Source organism: Ipomoea triloba, chromosome 5 (assembly GCF_003576645.1).
Source record: "Ipomoea triloba cultivar NCNSP0323 chromosome 5, ASM357664v1".
NCBI classification, from domain to species: Eukaryota; Viridiplantae; Streptophyta; class Magnoliopsida; order Solanales; family Convolvulaceae; genus Ipomoea; species Ipomoea triloba.
In genome coordinates this window covers 10119660-10138746 of record NC_044920.1, presented here as the reverse complement: position 1 = coordinate 10138746, position 19087 = coordinate 10119660, and the positions used below count along the sequence as shown (strand labels likewise).

The 19087-nt window shown below is 39.6% G+C and overlaps 1 protein-coding gene across 1 annotated transcript; it reads right to left on the bottom strand.

Annotated features, from left to right (window-relative positions):
* Positions 1 to 9462: 9462 nt before the first annotated feature.
* Positions 9463 to 11100, bottom strand: LOC116020206. The gene is made up of 3 exons (XM_031260687.1): positions 10758 to 11100; positions 10551 to 10680; positions 9463 to 9769 (listed from the first exon to the last, which is right to left on the bottom strand). The coding sequence occupies exons 1-3, from the start codon at positions 11098 to 11100 to the stop codon at positions 9463 to 9465; spliced, it is 780 nt and encodes a 259-aa protein (XP_031116547.1).
* Between the last annotated feature and the right edge of the window lie 7987 nt (positions 11101 to 19087).

The window sequence follows — 19087 nt, the reverse complement described above, 5'->3', positions numbered from 1 at the left end:
ATTATCTTAGTATGGAGCACCATTCCGTGACCATGGTCCTAAGAAGCATTTAATTAAACACATTGTCTTCACCTCATTCTTTACTCTGGCCTCTCGAAACTTAAATCAAGGAAATGGAAATGAGAACAAGACATATCATCATTCCACTCTCTCAAGTTCCTCACTCATTCGCTAGCAATGAGGAAAAGATCAACACATATCATCATTCACAACAAAAGCATTCAAGACACAATTACAAGAATTTCATCTCTTCAACGTTGAAAGATCAAGCATGCATAATCTCTAGATCATCAAATTCAACTCCTAAAGATTCTAGCTACAATTCATCATGTAATTAAAGCTCAATTGCAAGAGAGCAAATCTAGCAAATATGGAAGATGAAATGTAATGAAGTAAGAAATGAATACCAAACTTGAATCCACAATTGCAATCTTCAAATACACAAATTGTAAGGAAGATCTCCATAATCAAGGAGAGTTGTTAATTCTCCTCCAATCTAGATCTCTTCTTACTCTTGGAATTAAAGCATAGGAATGTAGCTAGTTGAATCTAAACCTAATCTAGAGAGAGAATTTCCAAATCTAAGAGCTCTGGAAATTACAAACTAAATTAGAAGATATGATGAACAATTGTCCCACCAAAAAGTATTTAAAGGAGCAGAATCTAGGCGGGCGTACGAGTTGCATACGCTTGTACACCAGACTTATGCGACATAGATTTCGCGTGAGTTTTTCTCTCCACAAGCATGGATTGAGTCGTGGAACTTTCAACTCCGAATCCATGACACATCCACGTTCGTGGACGCATATCTCCAATGCACTTCATCCTGGATGCTCCGTTTCAAGCCCATATGTCATCCTTTATGCTCCAAACCTACAAGGAAACTAAAGTATACACCTTTGTGGGGCTTTGCAACACATTAGCACATTTCTAAGCATTTCCATCATCGTTAAAGCACAAGGGCTACAATTAAGCACAACACAACCCTTTAATAACCCATAAAAGCATGCATCTTTAGCACTTATCGCAAGTTTCCACACTTTATTCTTGCTTATCCTCAAGCAAGGTATCAATCAATGCAAGGACAAGTGAGTGCTAAAGATAGCTCAAGATAATCTCAATCAAGCAAATGGTCAATCAAGAGAGTTGTGTAAGAAAACAGAGTGGGGGAAATCCTTTATACCATTAAGCAAATGTGATAAAAATGTTCCACACAATTCAAGGAATATACAAAGGAAGAAAAAACCCCTATGGATCAAATTAAACTTTAGGGAAACACACTCTTCACACTGACTTGCCAAGCATGCAACCAATTTGGGTTCACCTACTATTTTGCAAAGGCCTTCAAGCTGATCCACCTAGTGGGAACGATGTGTACACCTCAACCAAGACATCCAACCAAAACGCCAAAGCCCAAATTAATAAAAGTAAAGTGAGGGTACGACATGGGCCTCTCCAAGTCAATGGCTTAGGCGAGCTCTCTTTTCTTCTCAACCCCCTAGGATAACGTCATTGGGCTACCCAACTTCACATGCAGTTCCATGCCTTTTCGAAGATTGGTGCAATGGGTGCACGCATACTAGCGGAGTGGCTCACCTCCTCTTTTATTTTCTCATCTCTTAGGATAATGACATTGGGACAACCGACCTTACGTAGAGCTCTACGATTTTGCAAAGACGATGCAATGGTTACCCCAAATCCTAGCAAGACGGCTCACCTCATTCTTACCTCTTGGAGTGGCCATTCTTTTAGCCTTTTCTCTTTCTTCATATCAACCCCTCATGCTTTTTTCTAGGGATAAGGGATTTACATTTTTCTTCACCAAGGCACATCTTTTGCCCCATGCCTTACCAAGATTGGTCTATTTCTGGGCTTCGCTTACAAGTTACAATTATCTTTCAAAGATTGAGAAACACTCCCACTTCGAGAGATCGTTGACTAAGGTCCACACAAATAAGATGTGAATAACATACAAAAACACAAGAAATGTAAACCTATTTGGTTCTATGCAATTCTCACTTAGTTTAAAGAGGTAACTTCCTAAGGATATTCCAAGAATATTGAAATTCTACTTCTCCTAATATTCTATGTAGTCTAATTGAGTTTCTACTTCAGTTATATTAAGTGTATCAGTTACGAATCTTGATAATTGTTATACTCATATCATGCATCAGAAGTATATAATCGCAAGAAGACAAATAAACGCAGAAATTAAGACAAACACACGATTTGTTAACCCAGTTCGATCCCTCAGTATCTACGTTTGGGGACGGCCACAGTTAGTCCATTCCATTATACTCAATTACCAACGAAAAAAAGGTAAGAGAAAAAGTTCTCACCCATCTGATCCCTCACAAGGTATCTACCCGATTGCCCTAGGCTTACAATGGATTGCTAAGACCAGAGATCCACGCTTCAGAAGTCCACCCAAGTCTCCTTGGTGGAGAGCTACTCTGATGAAGTTGGGGTGTTGGTTTATGGTGAGGTGGGATGTGTGATAAAACGAGGAAGAAGTTCTCCGAGTGTCGTGTTCTCAAGGATGACAAATTGGAGTTGAATTACGTGTTGGCATTTAGAAGGTTAAGAGAAAAGAGTCACTAGAATTACGAAAAGACACTTAAATCATAGGCAAGAGGATTGCAAAGGTGAATCTAAAGAAAACGGTTTAAAAGAACAAGGGGTTGAATGCCGTAATTAGCCTATGCAATTGACCGCACTATGGTCATTGTAGACAATGAGGTTCGGGCATAATCACGGGAGCCCATGGTACCATCACCGAGTGGTGTCACACTCGGACTCCCAAATCCTCATTCGATTGGGGCATTTTGTTGAACATGTGGTCTACCATTCCTCCCGGGCCTCATCCTTCCTGATAGAAGGTGGGGATGTGGATAATTCGAACTCGTGAGGAACCGTATCACACAATCACACACTTTCAATAAGTCTACTATCTACCCTGACCGGAAATAGAAGTAAATCGTGAAGAACATCAACCACACAAGACTAGCACCCTACTTATTCATTTTCACAATCAAATGGAAGAATTTGAACTCATCAATCACAAGAGCTAATATGGGGCAATCAATCCCCTTAGCTAATCTACACAAGCATCATCCAAATCAAAGAACAAAGTAATAGAAAATCACAAGGAAATCAAATGGAAATAGCAATGCAATTAACAAAAACAATAGTAGAGTAGAGATACCTAATCAATCCAAGAGATCTTTTACATCTTCGTTTCCATTGCCTCAATCTAGCTAGATCTACCCCTAACTAAGAAATCTAACACTAGGTATTGTGGGAAATTTGCGCCAAACGGGAGAGAAGAATCAAAATCAGATCAAAACTAAATTGGGGATCTCCACAAAAAATGCAGGGGAAGGGTTTAAATAGTCCTCCAAAAGTCAAATCCCGAAATTGCACTTAATGAACCCGTCCACACCAACTCCACGTGTGGAGGGCTGGCGTGGAACCTTACTGGAAATGTTCCACGCCACCTCCACGCGTGGGAGAGGAGTGGATCATCCTCTGCCAGCCTGCTTCTGCGTTTGTTCCTTCTTTTGGCCTCGGGTCCTGTTCTGTCTTGTGGGAATGACTTCGAAACACAATATAAAGCAGAGTTTGCAAGTTTGATTACATCAGAGCCTATTGTGCATGAAATGATTACATATGGGTGACAAAACCGCGCACTAATGTCCTTAAACTGACCCTAAACTCGACTATTCTTGGCGCTTATCAATATTCCGTCTTGATTACTCACCCTTCACTGATCCACAATTGCACGTCCTCAACGTCCATAGGTTAAGCATCAAACAGATTTTCCTTCTTAAGATCTGTACTCTTCAAACCTTTAATTACTTGAGAAGATGATAATGGTTAGAGACGAATCCTTTAGAATTATGAGAGAATGGTTTCTTTCAATCAATAATCTGTCAACCCCCTTCTTGAATCACCTCTCTCTTTTATATAGAACATTGACCTTAATATCATGGTAATCCTTCAGATTTGAATCTTCATTCACTAATTACCAAGATACCCTTTGAGGTGTCAAATAGACAAGGACTTCTTTGTAATATCACCTCTTTGCCAGAAACCGCTTTACTTAGCTTAGTAAGAATAAGTCGGTGAAGCTTCAACGGATATAACCCGAACGCTCTGATATAGAGTCTGCTTGATCAGATCTTCACTCTTAACACTAACAGACTCTAAACACAACTCTATTTATTTTGCCATAATAAATCAGCCAATTACATAAGTGGGGTTTAGACTTCAAAACCTATTAGGCTCCCCCTTTGGCATTTATTTGGCAAGACAACTCAATAAGGATGAAAAGATACATCAAAGATTCAAACAACAAAGAGTTGCATAGCATCAGTAATTTTAAAGAAAGTCCTACCAAGGACAAAATATACCATTTAAGTAAAGCAAACACAACGTGCTAAGTCTGTAATCTAGAACCCACAAACACAAATAACAACTTTAAAAAAATTAACTTCTCAAGCCGCATGAGTCATTCCTCCACTCTCGGCCGGGGTCTTAGATTCACTCTCTGTCAGACTCAGTCGTAGTGATACTGTTGCAAGCTCTGTATTAGCAATCCGCAACTATCCATTGACCAACCTATTTATGGTTTCCAACTCATTAATTCTCACTTTCAGGACCTTTGATTGCCTTAGATCAGTAGCATAGAGGGTGAGCATTGAGTCATCTTGATCAGTCAACAAAGGTTCTTTAACATCCTTAACATGCTTTCCACCCCATAGCCAATCATCAACTTTATAGAGCAATGATGAACGAACAATCTCATTTGCTTTCGACTTCAATCCTCGTGCAGTAATAATTCCATAGATCATATTTGGAAATGGCAGTTTTACCTTCTGTTCTCTAGGATTGACAAAGGATATGTCATGCTCAAAGATATATAGTAGCCTAGATTAAACATCTTCTTTGTTCCAATCCTGTACAGAAATCCGGCTAGTTCCTTTGAAACTGTATAGTCGTGAGCAGATGGAAGCCAATTGTACGTTGAAAGCCTATGCAGGATCACAAATCTTGAAGATAAATCTGCATTGTGAAGAACATCTGATTCAACAGATTACCATTGTGTGGTAACACCTCTAGTAAGTGTCTTTGCCACTTAATCCTAGTCAGTGATTTTATCATCTTCAGAATAATCTCTGCCGTAATAACTATTAATAACCTCAGGACTAAAATTCTACCATTTTTCCTCTGACAAAGACCTTGTGGTGCTTTTTTGAATGGATGTCCTTAATTGCATCAGTGATGTTGCAGTAGAATTCACAGACTAGTAGCTTATAATATAGACCAACATCTTCAACTGTGGTCATCAGTCCCACTTCTTGCAACAAAGGGACAATATCACAAACATAGTTCATCTGGCTTTTGTCAATGCTCCTTTATACTATCAATTCCTACATGTTGTTCTCCAGTTTCCTCAATTGGTTTAGGGTTCTCTTCACCAACAATACCCTCTTCCACTGCAGAGACTTTCTCCTTAGAATCACTTAACTCTTTTTCAGACAGAATAGGATTAGACAAATTCAGAATATCCGACACAGATACATCCAACGCAGTTTCAACAGAAGCAAGTAACTCAGGATTAAGAATAGGTACAACAGGTTCATTAGTTTGGACATTAGACTCAGACTCAGACTTAGGTAGATTACCATCCAAAGGAACTGAATCAGCATAATCATCTACATTCTCATCAATAGATAGATCGATAACTAGGGTTTCAGAAGATGGCCTGATTTGCGATTGAAGGATATGAATGCGATGTTTCGCATGTTCCTTGGATGCGTCCTTAGCCTCCTTGTGAGCCTTTTCCCAAGCTAAGGCTCGTTGTCCAAAGAACTTAAGGAAAGCACCGACCCATGTTTCCATCCGATATTTATGGTATATCTAGTGGTTGAACCTCAACCAGTTCTAGGTCTTGAGCCATTGTGAATAGCTTCGTAGTGTCTTCAATGTCTAGGGAATCCACAAATTCTGGAAAACGGTGAACAATCATCGCAAAGATTTTGTGAAGCAGTTCTGGGTCTAGGGGACGACCACCGTTCGTCCAATCCACTATACTCAATTGCAAACGTATAAAAGGTATGAGAAGAGGTTCTCACCCATGTTTTCCCTCACAAGGTATCTAGTCGAATGCCCTAGGCATACGATGGATTGCCAAGACCGGAGATCCACACTTCAGAAGTCCACCGAAGTTTCCTTAGTGGAGAGCTACTCTGATGTAGTCCGTCTGATTGGTAACCAATTAGTGATCATTTCTAGTTAATAATATGATATATACTTTTGATTCAACATCGTATAACATAGACGTCAATTCAGTAATCTCTACGACAGACCCCCAATTCTAACCTGAGGATCTTAAACCAGTTAGCATCAAGTGGCTTAGTTAAGGTATCTGCCAGTTGTTTCTCTGTTTGAACATATACTAGCTCAATCTCCTTATCTTCAACTAGTTCCCTTATAAAATGATGCCTTATGTCTATATGCTTTGTTGTTGAATGTTGTACTGGATTCATTGAGACATTTATTACACTGATATTATCACAGTATAAGATCATTGTGTTATGAGTTATCCCATAGTCCATCAGTATCCGTTTCATCCAAAGTAGTTGAGTATAGCTTCCACCAACTGCAATGTATTCATCTTCTACAAGACTTAGAGAGATTGAATTTTTTTTCTTGCTCATCCATGAGACTAAATTATTTCCTATAAAGAATCATCCGCCAGAAGTACTCTTCCGGTCATCAAGCAAAGCCCGGAATTGTGTGCACTTCTTAATTTGAGAAAGATATTGTAAGCAAAGCCCGGAATTGAACTAACCTTGGTAGGACATGGGGCAAAAGGTGAGACTATTGGTGAGCATTAGAGTGAAAAATCCCTAAAATCCTAAGAAAAAGCCATTAGGTGATGTATGAAGAAAAGTAGAAAAGGCAAAAGGCCACTCCTAGAGGTAAGACTTGAGGAAAGCCATCTCACTGGGATGTGGGCAACCATTGCACTGACCTTCAAACAAGCGTAGAGCTCTACGTGAAGTCGGTTTTCCATGCAAAAAGATCCTAGGATATGAGAAAACAAGAGAGGAGGTGAGCCGCTTCGCTAAGGTTGGGTACCCATTGCACCGACCTTCGAAAAAGCATAGAGATCCATGTGAAGTCGGGTGCTCGATGACGTTGCCCTAGGAAGTGAGAAGAATGAGAAACCGCCCCAAGCCATTGGCGGTCAGTGGTCCATGCCCCTACCCTCACTTATTTTACTTGTTGGCCTTTGGCGTTTGGATGGAAGGGTTGATTAATGAGAGGTGAACATAAATTGGTTTGCATGCTTGAACATGATGCGAGAAGTGTGTTCCCGTTGCTTAAATGTCTATCTATGAAGGGTTTTTGCTTCCCAGAAATATTTCTTGAGTTGTATGACATCTAGCCACCATTCTTTATAGATAGCATGAAGGATTTCCCCCTCTCCGGTAGCCCTCACATTCATTTTTTATTGACCGAAAGTCCAAGTTGAGTAAGCATAGTTATCTTGGGGAACTTATGTGCTTAAAGTTGAATTGTCTTGCTTGAGGGCAAGCAAGGTTTAAAGTATGGAAACTTGATAAGCTCCCAAGATAACTACGAAATAAGGTCTATATCGGGGTGAATTGATAGCAATTTAGTGTCCTTTTGTGACTAACCTATGGTATTTTATGCTCTAATGTGTAGACCACGTGCAAAGCTATTTCTTGTTTGTTTTAGAATGTTTTACTGGTCTTAGGAGCCACTCGGCAAGGCATAAGGACGTAACGAACATTTAGAGCAAAGAAGAAGTCCAAAGACGGCCGGAGAAGTGCATCCACGCGTGGAGTTAACATGGAACATTTCCAGTGCGTGTCCACGCGGCACTCCATGCGTGGATGTGCACGTGGACAAGACATGCGGAGGAAAATTAAAGAGGGAAATTTTGGGAAGGCTATTTAAGGAAGCTAGTTAGGAATTTCCAGGAGGTTGGATCATTTTTAGAGTTTTACATTTTTAGATTTACAGTTCTTAGCAGAGAGCATTTTTAGAGAGAGAAATACTTAGAGTTCCAATTTGGCTAAAGGATTGAAGATCAAAGTTGAATTGAAGCTTGTAATTTATATTTCCTAGGTGAATTTTATCTTTAATCTCATTTCAATTTCAATTTCTATTTACAATTTACATTCTTCTAGATTGAATTAGGTTTTATGATTTTTAAATTTATGAATATGTGTGGCTAATTCTTTTTATGGATTGAATTGTGCAAAGTAATGCTTGCCTAGTGTCATTTCTCATTTCTCATTGTGGAATTTGATTCATGATATGTTTGAGATCTATTCTTGTCTTTGATTGTTAAATTGATTTGATCCTAGGTTGATTTCGCCAATCTCTTAGGAGTTTGAGGTCTTGATTCTATCATTATTGTTGATTTGAGTCAAGAAATAGCTTTTGCAACCTTAGATCCTATGAAATTCCATGATTTGGAATAGTAGGAATGTGTGAAACTTAGGTGTTTGATAAAATGTCTCTTAGGGCTTTTGGTTGCTAATAAGTATTCCTAAGCCTAAGAAGCCTTAGTACACAAATGTGGAAGAGGATTATGAGATCAAACTCTTGAATAGCCAACATGATTGAATCACTATTCCATTGCTTAAGACACACCGTGAGGCAACATAACTAGCACAATTCACTCTCTTGTTTACTACTATTTGTTACTCCAATTCTTGTTTACATCACTTGATTACACACTCTCCTATTACAAATGCTACTCCACACTCTTCAACAACCTCACATGTTACATTATGCATTTATTTGAATAGAAGCTAAGCAATCTTCTGCATTACCTCCTTCTAGACCGACACTCGGGGAGTCTTGACTTCTCGTTTTAATCACATACACATTCAAACCACCTCACACTAAAAGTACAACTTGTCATTGTGCGAGAGTTTAACCTTCTTGCTCTTTTGCTCCACTTTTGCCTTTGTCCAAATGACCAAGACCATTGAAGGCATCACAATTTGGCTCTCTAAGATGTGTTTCTTCCATCCTCATAGCTTCTCATTGACTCTACAAGCATCCGAAATGTTCCAAAAATCATTCAATTCATCTAAATCACCAAAAATTGGGCCTAAACACACAAATGAATCAAATGAGAACATTTTGGGAAAAATTATAACAAATGACAAGGAAAATAAGCTTAAATGCAAGGTGAAAACATGAACATTTTGGAATTTTTCAATAGATGTCTTCATGTAGATATCCATTTAGAAATGTTGTCTTAACATCCATTTGAAACAATATGAACCCTAGTATACAAGCTACTGCCAATAGAATTATGATCGACTCTAACCTTGCAACTGGAACAAATGTCTCATCATAGTTGATTCCTTCAATCTGAGTGTATCCCTAAGCAACTAATCTAGCTTTGTTTCAAGCTACATTTCCAGCTTCGTCAGTTTTGTTCTTGAATATCCACTTAGTTCCAATAACATTTAATCCTTCTTGTTTAGGAACTAAGTCCCAAACCTGGTTCCTTTCAAACTGCCTCAATTCTTCTTGCATTGCCTTGATCCACAAATCATCTTGAAGAGCCTCTTTTACATTTTTAGGCTTTATCTTTGAAGTGTAGCAAGAGAAATTTGTGAGTTCAATAAGGTTGTTTATGATTTTGCTCCTTGTCCTTATGCCAACAGTAGGATCTCCAATGATGTTATCTACATGATGATTCTTCTTTATTCTGGTTGGAATATCTCTTCCATTCTTGTCAGGGATTTACCGAGACACTTCTTCCTCGTCAATGTTGATTTCTGGTTGTTCATCCTCTGGCTCAAGTTCCTAATCAGTGACCTTTGAGGTATTCAGCGGCTTTAGAATTATGTCTGACTTAGAGGTAGGGTCAACTTCTAACATAGTCTGAGTGTCTAACTCCTTAGGTTCATCATCAATTATCTCATTTATTGTCTCCATAATCACTTGAGATTTCCTGTTATACACTCTAAAAGCCTGACTATTTTGTGAGTATCCTAAGAACACTCGCTCGTCGTATTTAGATTCAAATTTTCCCTTTGTTCTCGGTCAACCAAAATAAAGCACATAGTACCAAACACATGAAAATATTTAAGGTTAGGCTTCTTACCCTTCCATAGCTCGTATGGTGTTTTGGTTGTGCCAGGTCTTAGATAGATTCTGTTTACTGTGTGAATTTAGCATGACACGGGTCACTTCCTAAAGGGTCCTGTTATTTCTTTTAACTATCCCGTTTTGTTGTGTAGTGCGTGGGGCAGAAAATTCATGAGAAATCCCATTTGCTGAACATAAATCTGAATAGAGAGAGTTCTCGAATTCTCTCCCATGATCACTCCTTAGACGTAGGATTTTGACAATAGGTTCATCCTTTTCTTTTTGTAATTGAAGGCATAGACTTTTAAATGCATCAAAGGCCTCTGACTTTTCTTTTAAGAAAGTAACCCAGCAAAATTGTGAATAATCATCTACACATACAAAAATGTACTTTTTACCTCCTATGCTCTCCGTCTGAGTTCATCCCATTAAGTCTATGTCCACCACCTCTAGACACCGCTCGGTCAGAATAACTTTGATAGCCTTGTGAGGAGCCCTTATCTATTTGCCCATAGTCTGTCCCTGCCTCTATAATTCAAATGCCCCAGTCGTTTGTGCCACAGTTTTGATTCTTCTGACATAGTGGTTATTAGAAAATCGTGTACCTTTCATCACAATGTGGTTCGCCTTGTCGAGTACTTGGCATTGACCTTTATTGAAGCTCACGTTCCAGTTCTGGTCACACAGTTGGCTAATACTTATAGGATTTGCTTTAAGACCTTGAACCAATAGGACATCATCCAGATGAGGAAGACCAAGCACACTTAGTGTACCTCTTCCATTGATTTTTCTTTTTTGTCCATCTCCAAATATGACTGATCCACTGTGAGAAATGACACTACTCAGATGACTAACATTTCCTGTCATATATCTAGAAGAACCACTATCGAAGTACCATTGAGACTTAGTCAAGGTAGCTGACAGAACTATTGTTGGATAACACACCATGTCAGTTTTTCTAACCGTGATCTGTCTCTCTCAAGGAGTTATGTTCTTCATCCAGTACTTTTCTTCTCTTTGTTCCTTGTAGAAGAAGTAGCATAATAGTCGAGTATGCCCTCTACTATGACAGTAGTGGTAGGTTGGATTATATTTTCTCAATCTGACCTATCTTCCCTTGTATTTTGAGAACAGAGATTGTCGCAGTGGAGCTTTGGTTAGAGTTGGGACAGAGTCAGAGGTTGAACCTTTAACAAACACGATGTTTATCTTTGTAGGTAAAGTCCTTTCGAATCCTAATCTAGTCCTGTTGTTGGATGCTGATGCGGCCCAACATAACGAATATCCATTAAGTATATCTGTAACACCCCAATTTTCACATCTTGGATTTATTACAAAATCCCTAATAATACAATACATTGCGAAAGCATCTAACCAGCAGAAAACTGGGTGTTACCGCCACGCTTAGGTATCTCTCTTATACCCAAACGCTAAGGCTAAACTTATAACCTCAAATAACCATATTAACATCCAAATATGTACATATGGAAATAATTCTTCCAGGGTGTCTATTCTAGGATAGAGTAGTTCTCAACCTCGACTTCCATCCTATTCAGAGCTCATCGGGGTTCAGGAACCCACACTAGACAACATCTGTAAACACATCGAAGTGTAGTTAGCGCGACGGCTAAGTAAGGAAAATCCATTGTCACTCAAAAGTAAACAAAGGTTTCGAAAGCAACATAATACTCAGAAAATTGTAGTTTTTACCCATAAGTTGAAAATCTACCTGCAATCGGATTATCAACAGAAGAAAGTATAGTAGAGTATATGAGTGACATCAACATATAATACTTTCATTTCCGAAAATTTCCATCATTTAATTCCAAAAATAGAGAGTTCACTACACACACACTTTACTGTCCAAGACTCGTAGCATCTTATTCTTCGACATAGTTACGGAGTAACTATGTTATCATAGTTAGTAAAATTCACTTAGTTTTCCCCCGGATAAGTCTATGGTAATCTTGGAATATTTTCAAGAACCTCGGGCCGCGGCACTCATGCCTCCCGCAGGTCAAACATCTAAATAACTTCGGGGCCACGGCTCACAAGCCTCCCGCGAAGTCAAANTCTCCAAATATGACTGATCCACTGTGAGAAATGACACTACTCAGATGACTAACATTTCCTGTCATATATCTAGAAGAACCACTATCGAAGTACCATTGAGACTTAGTCAAGGTAGCTGACAGAACTATTGTTGGATAACACACCATGTCAGTTTTTCTAACCGTGATCTGTCTCTCTCAAGGAGTTATGTTCTTCATCCAGTACTTTTCTTCTCTTTGTTCCTTGTAGAAGAAGTAGCATAATAGTCGAGTATGCCCTCTACTATGACAGTAGTGGTAGGTTGGATTATATTTTCTCAATCTGACCTATCTTCCCTTGTATTTTGAGAACAGAGATTGTCGCAGTGGAGCTTTGGTTAGAGTTGGGACAGAGTCAGAGGTTGAACCTTTAACAAACACGATGTTTATCTTTGTAGGTAAAGTCCTTTCGAATCCTAATCTAGTCCTGTTGTTGGATGCTGATGCGGCCCAACATAACGAATATCCATTAAGTATATCTGTAACACCCCAATTTTCACATCTTGGATTTATTACAAAATCCCTAATAATACAATACATTGCGAAAGCATCTAACCAGCAGAAAACTGGGTGTTACCGCCACGCTTAGGTATCTCTCTTATACCCAAACGCTAAGGCTAAACTTATAACCTCAAATAACCATATTAACATCCAAATATGTACATATGGAAATAATTCTTCCAGGGTGTCTATTCTAGGATAGAGTAGTTCTCAACCTCGACTTCCATCCTATTCAGAGCTCATCGGGGTTCAGGAACCCACACTAGACAACATCTGTAAACACATCGAAGTGTAGTTAGCGCGACGGCTAAGTAAGGAAAATCCATTGTCACTCAAAAGTAAACAAAGGTTTCGAAAGCAACATAATACTCAGAAAATTGTAGTTTTTACCCATAAGTTGAAAATCTACCTGCAATCGGATTATCAACAGAAGAAAGTATAGTAGAGTATATGAGTGACATCAACATATAATACTTTCATTTCCGAAAATTTCCATCATTTAATTCCAAAAATAGAGAGTTCACTACACACACACTTTACTGTCCAAGACTCGTAGCATCTTATTCTTCGACATAGTTACGGAGTAACTATGTTATCATAGTTAGTAAAATTCACTTAGTTTTCCCCCGGATAAGTCTATGGTAATCTTGGAATATTTTCAAGAACCTCGGGCCGCGGCACTCATGCCTCCCGCAGGTCAAACATCTAAATAACTTCGGGGCCACGGCTCACAAGCCTGTCAAACATCTAAATAACTTCGGGGCCACGGCTCACAAGCCTCCCGCGAAGTTAAATAACTTCGGGGCCACGGCTCACAAGCCTCCCGCGAAGTCAAACATCTCAATAACTTTGGGGCCCCGGCTCACCGCGAAGTCAAACATCTCAATAACTTTGGGGCCCCGGCTCACAAGCCTCCCGCAAAGTCAAACGTCTCAATAACTTTGGGGCCACGGCTCACAAGCCTCCCACAAAGTCAAACATCTCAATAACTACCGGGCCACGGCTCCCGCAGGCCTCCCGTAAAGTTAAACATCTTAATAACTTTGGGGCCACGGCTCACAAGCCTCCCACAAAGTCAAACATCTCAATAACTTCCAGGCCACGGCTCTCGCAGGCCTCCCGTAAAGTTAAACATCTCAATAACTTCCGGGCCCCGGCTCGCAAGCCTCCCAAGAAGTCAAACATTTCAATAACTCTCGGGCCACGGCTCCCGCAGGCCTCCCATAAAGTCAAACATCTCATTAACTTCCGGGCCCCGGCTCGCAAGCCTCCCAAGAAGTCAAACATTTCAATAACTTTCGGGCACGGCTCCCGCAGGCCTCCCGTAAAGTTAAACATCTCATTAACTTCCGGGCCCCGGCTCGCAAGCCTCCCAAGAAGTCAAACATTTCAATAACTTTCGGGCCACGGCTCCCGCAGGCCTCCCGTAAAGTCAAACATCTCATTAACTTCCGGGCCCCGGCTCGCAAGCCTCCTAAGAAGTCAAACATTTCAATAACTTTCGGGCCACGGCTCCCGCAGGCCTCCCGTAAAGTCAAACATCTCATTAACTTCCGGGCCCCGGCTCGCAAGCCTACAAAGAAGTCAACCATTTCAATAACTTTCGGGCCCCGGCTCCCGCAGGCCTCCCGTAAAGTTAAACATCTCAATAACTTTGGGGCCCCGGCTCACAAGCCTCCCGCGAAGTCAAACATCTCAATACCTTCCGGGCCCCGGCTCGCAAGCCTCCCAAGAAGTCAAACATTTCAATAACTTTCGGGCCACGGCTCCCGTAGGCCTCCCGTAAAGTTAACATCTCAACAACATTATCCGGAAACTAAGGTTTTCAAAACATTCTTTCTGTCCTTGGGTTTAATTAGTATATTCTCGTGATGACTCAAACGATCATTCTTATCCAAATATATCTCCAAAATACACATAGTTGTTAATGACTTTTCACCATGAAATTCCAAGTGGCAAGGGTCACACTTGTTTCTTAAAAACACAATTTTTCCCCAAACTAATGAACATAATGTACAAAATAATATTTGAGCTTTCAAAAATTGACTCGGTTGCCCGTAGGCCTTCCAAGCATCATAACATTCGGGGGCAAAAACATCGGGGAAAAGTTCGGTCGAAAACGGCTCCGCGTCGCGCGGGCTCGCGGTTACCCGCAGCTGCGGACGTACGGCGGACGCGTGCGTCCGGGCGGCGTCCGCACGTTCGGCATTGACGCTGAAAAACTGGGTGCCACGGACGCGCAGCGGACGCGCGTCCGTGGTTGCGTCCGGCCTTTCGGCCGTGACGCCGTAGTCTCGGACACCTGCGGACGCGCAGCGGACGCGCGTCCGTGGTGGCGTCCGGCCTCTCGGCCGCGACGCCGAAATCCTGGGCGCCGATGGACGCGCGGTGGACGCGCGTCCAAGGCTGCGTCCATCCGATTCTGCCAACTTTGGCCAGCAAAAACTGGGTTGTAACGCCCCGTTTTTCCACTATTTTCACAAGTATAAGCCTCAATGAACGTAAACACAACATATACATGCATAAGTTAACTATGAACATGCATACAAAAATTACCAAAAGTCAAGATGTAGTCTTTTGAGCCAACTTGTAGATCCATATACTTAACACATAAATTTCACATAAAATTCCTAGTCACATAATTTACTAGCATTTGATCACCTTCAAGTGACTAAATCAACTTAAGGGATTCCTTACCTCCCAAGTAGATTTTTAATACCGTAGAGAAGTTGTGATATTCTCCTCCAAAATTTTCACCGAAGATCCTAAACAATAATCACCATAATAACAACATTTTCATGAATCCTTAGCTTAAACTCAAGTTCTAGGAAGGATTCTAGCCATATTAACCGAATAAAACCAAAGTTTTACCTATTATGGAAGCACTTGTGTTGAAGAAAATAGCTATGGAGTTCTTGGGTCCAAGAGGAAGATGATATTTTCCTTCTCTCTTTTTCCTTCTCTTAATTTCGAAAATGGTAGGGATGTGGAAGACTTGGAGATCAATCTTCTTAGCTAGCTTATCCCATACTCTTCCCCTTTAATTAATTATTTATTACTATGTGGTGAATAAATGTGACACTTGTCACAATCCCATGGTATGCCTTGTAGAGTAAGTTTGCTTTGCCAGTTAGGGATTAAATCAGATAAAAGTTCGGAGGAATATAACTTAATTCGGGAAAATTTTAATACCAAAATTATTCTAAAAATAATCCCGTCATTAACCACTAAAATTGGGAATTTTCCGGTATCTCGCGAAATACAGTGGTACGGAGGTTCGTAATAAATTTCACTCTTACAGTTCGTCTAATTTCCACTGAACTGAGTAGGAAGTTCACGCTTAATCGTATCATGCTTAATAATCCATCTCCTAGGGAAATTCGAACTGTATATACGTCCTTAAAAATTTTTACGGTTCGTGACCGGTACGTAGATCGCAGCTTTTTAATAATTAGTCTCACTTATAACAAAAAATAATCCTTCTGAAGTACCGAGAGATCATCTCATAAATGTCATAGCCTAAAAAAAATATTTTTCGAACCATAAACTTATCGGAATAGACGAGAGGTTACAATATCAATTGGGCCAACCACAAAGCCTAAGTCCAAACAATTACGGCAACTCTTCATTGATTATGTTCAAAGATGGGGGAAATCCAAGTCAAGCCCAATTGCAAAAGATGAAGAAGAACTCAAGGCTTTTAGTGCTAATTTTGGGATTTAAATTAGGCCCAAATCAGCCCTATTATTTGTGTTCATCATTATTTTAAATTGTTTGGCATGAAAGAGAAAACACTATTTTGTATTTAGAAAGGATTCCTTAAATCCCTTTCTAAATATGACTATATTTACTTGCTTTCTAGATTAGGTTTAGGACTCTTTGTTCCATTGTATTTAGGGTTACAATGCTGTTCCCTACAGCTATAAATAGGGCACATCCATAGTAGTTTTGGAAACGCTTTCATTCAATAAAATTCTTAAGTTTTTCTTTACACTTGTGTAAGAAACCTTATAGCTAATTGTGGACTCAATTAGTGGTTAGTCGTGGACTCAACTAGCAAATTGATTTGTGGACTCGAATCAATCTTCCTTTCTTCAACCTTAGATTTAGGTTCGTGGACTCGTTATTGAATCAAAGGAAACTAGATCCAACTCTAGTTGATTGAAGATTGCATCATCGAGGTACTTGAAGCTACAACGGGATTCTTCTAAGTCTTTGAGGATTCGAGACTAAGGGTTTCTTGTGAGGTCTAAGGTATTTCGATCCATCTCTATCCTTACTTTGGGAGCTATCTTAGGACAATATTCCATCTTTATTTGAACCTTGGACTAGGTTCATATCAATTTGGTATTCAGAGCCTAGGTTTATCTCAAAATCAATACAATTTTGGTTTTCTCGGTTTCCTAGGTTTTATTAAAAAAAAACACACATACACACACATCATTCTTTTCTTACTTTTTGTTTCTTATATACATCAAAAAACCCCCAAAAATAAAATTCTTGCATTCTTGATTGTGTTCTTCAATCTTGATATTTGTTCTTAAGTTTCTTGAAAACCTATCCCACAATAGTTTTTCAATTTTTCCCACCCTATATCAGCGAAAACCACACCTCCCAACCACCATATTATCATAAATTCTGCTAGTTAGTTCTAGGTGCCATCAATTTGGTAAGATGGTTGAACAGGTTCCAAAGCCACCTCAGACATTAGACCAAAAAATCGATGCTCTAGCCTTTGCCATGGAAAGGTTAAGCACTCGAATAACTAATCTAGAGCAAAACCATCAGCAAGTGCAACCGCCACTCTATACTAGGGGAAACATTTATGGAAAGGGATGCCTTATCATTATCAACTTAGATCGTTCTATGAATTTGGCTAGTGCAGCCATGGTGGACTACCTTAAGTTACCTCTTATCGATCACCCCTAACCATATATTCTTATTGATTCAGGGGATGTGAGAGTGACTAAACAAGGTTTTATTCCTTTTTGTATTGGCAAGTATTATGATGAGGTTCTATGTGATATTGTGCCAATGCATACTGCACATGTTTTGCTTGGAAGGTCATAGCAACATGATAGACATTTTTACTATAATGCACTCAACTACACATGCAATGTCACCTAAAATGGATTTATACATATGCTTAAGCTTCTCCTTCCAAAACAAGTAGAAGAAATCCACCTGAGGTTGAAGCAAACTCTCAAACCAGCCTTGAAGAAAGAAGAAATCAAAGAGATCAAAGTGGAACCTCCACGTGTGGAATTGGAGTCGTCACTCCAATCCTCTAACTCAGTTTTTAGCCAAACAAAGGGACCACAATTAGTGATACAATTGAAAGGACCAGCCTAAGGTGCCAAAGTGCAGCTTCTCTTGGTAACTAAAAATGATTGTAAGCAAGAGAAAAGAAGGATAAAGTTAATTGGATCAACTCATGTCAAGCATCCTAAGAGAAAGTTGCATGAGCGTCATAAGGCAGAAAGTGAGCTTGCTTATTTGTCTTTCATTGAAGATTTGGATTCGAGGACGAATCCTTTTTAGGAAGGGGGGAATAATAAGAACCAGGACACATGGAATCCAATAAGGATCCATAGTGTGCTCATCACAACAACTCGTGTCATGCATCCCAAGAAGAAGTTACATGAGCGTGATAAAGCACAAAGTGAGCTTGCTTATTTGTCTTTCATTGAAGATTTGGATTCGAGGACGAATCCTTTTCAAGAAGGGGAGAATAATAGGAATCAGCACACACAGAATCCAATAAGGGTCCATAGTGTGCTCATCACAAAGCCCATCACTACATCCTTAAAGCATCATTGGTGGAAGAAATAAGAAAGCCCAAGAATAATTCCATTTGATAGAGGAAAGAATTATTGTGGTCCATTTCAAGTGATACCACAAATCAAAGACAATGCTTATAAGATTCGAGGTCGAATCATTTTCAAGAAGGAGAGGATGATGCGGCCCAACATAACGAATATCCATTAAGTATATCAATTGGGCTAATCACAAGGCCTAAGTCCAAACAATTATGGCAACTCTTCATTGGTTATGTTCAAAGATGGGGGGAAATCCAAGTCAAGCCCAATTGCAAAAGACGAAGAAGAACTAAAAGCTTTTTATAATTGTTTAAGTGCTGATTTTGGGAATTAAATTCGGCAGAAATTAGTCTTATTATTTTTTGTCATCATTATTTTAAATTGTTTGGCATGAAAGAGAAAACACTATTTTGTATTTAGAAAGGATTCCTTAAATCCCTTTCTAAATATGACTATATTTACTTACTTTCTAGATTAGATTTAGGACTCTTTGTTCCATTGTATTTAGGGTTACAATGTTGTTCC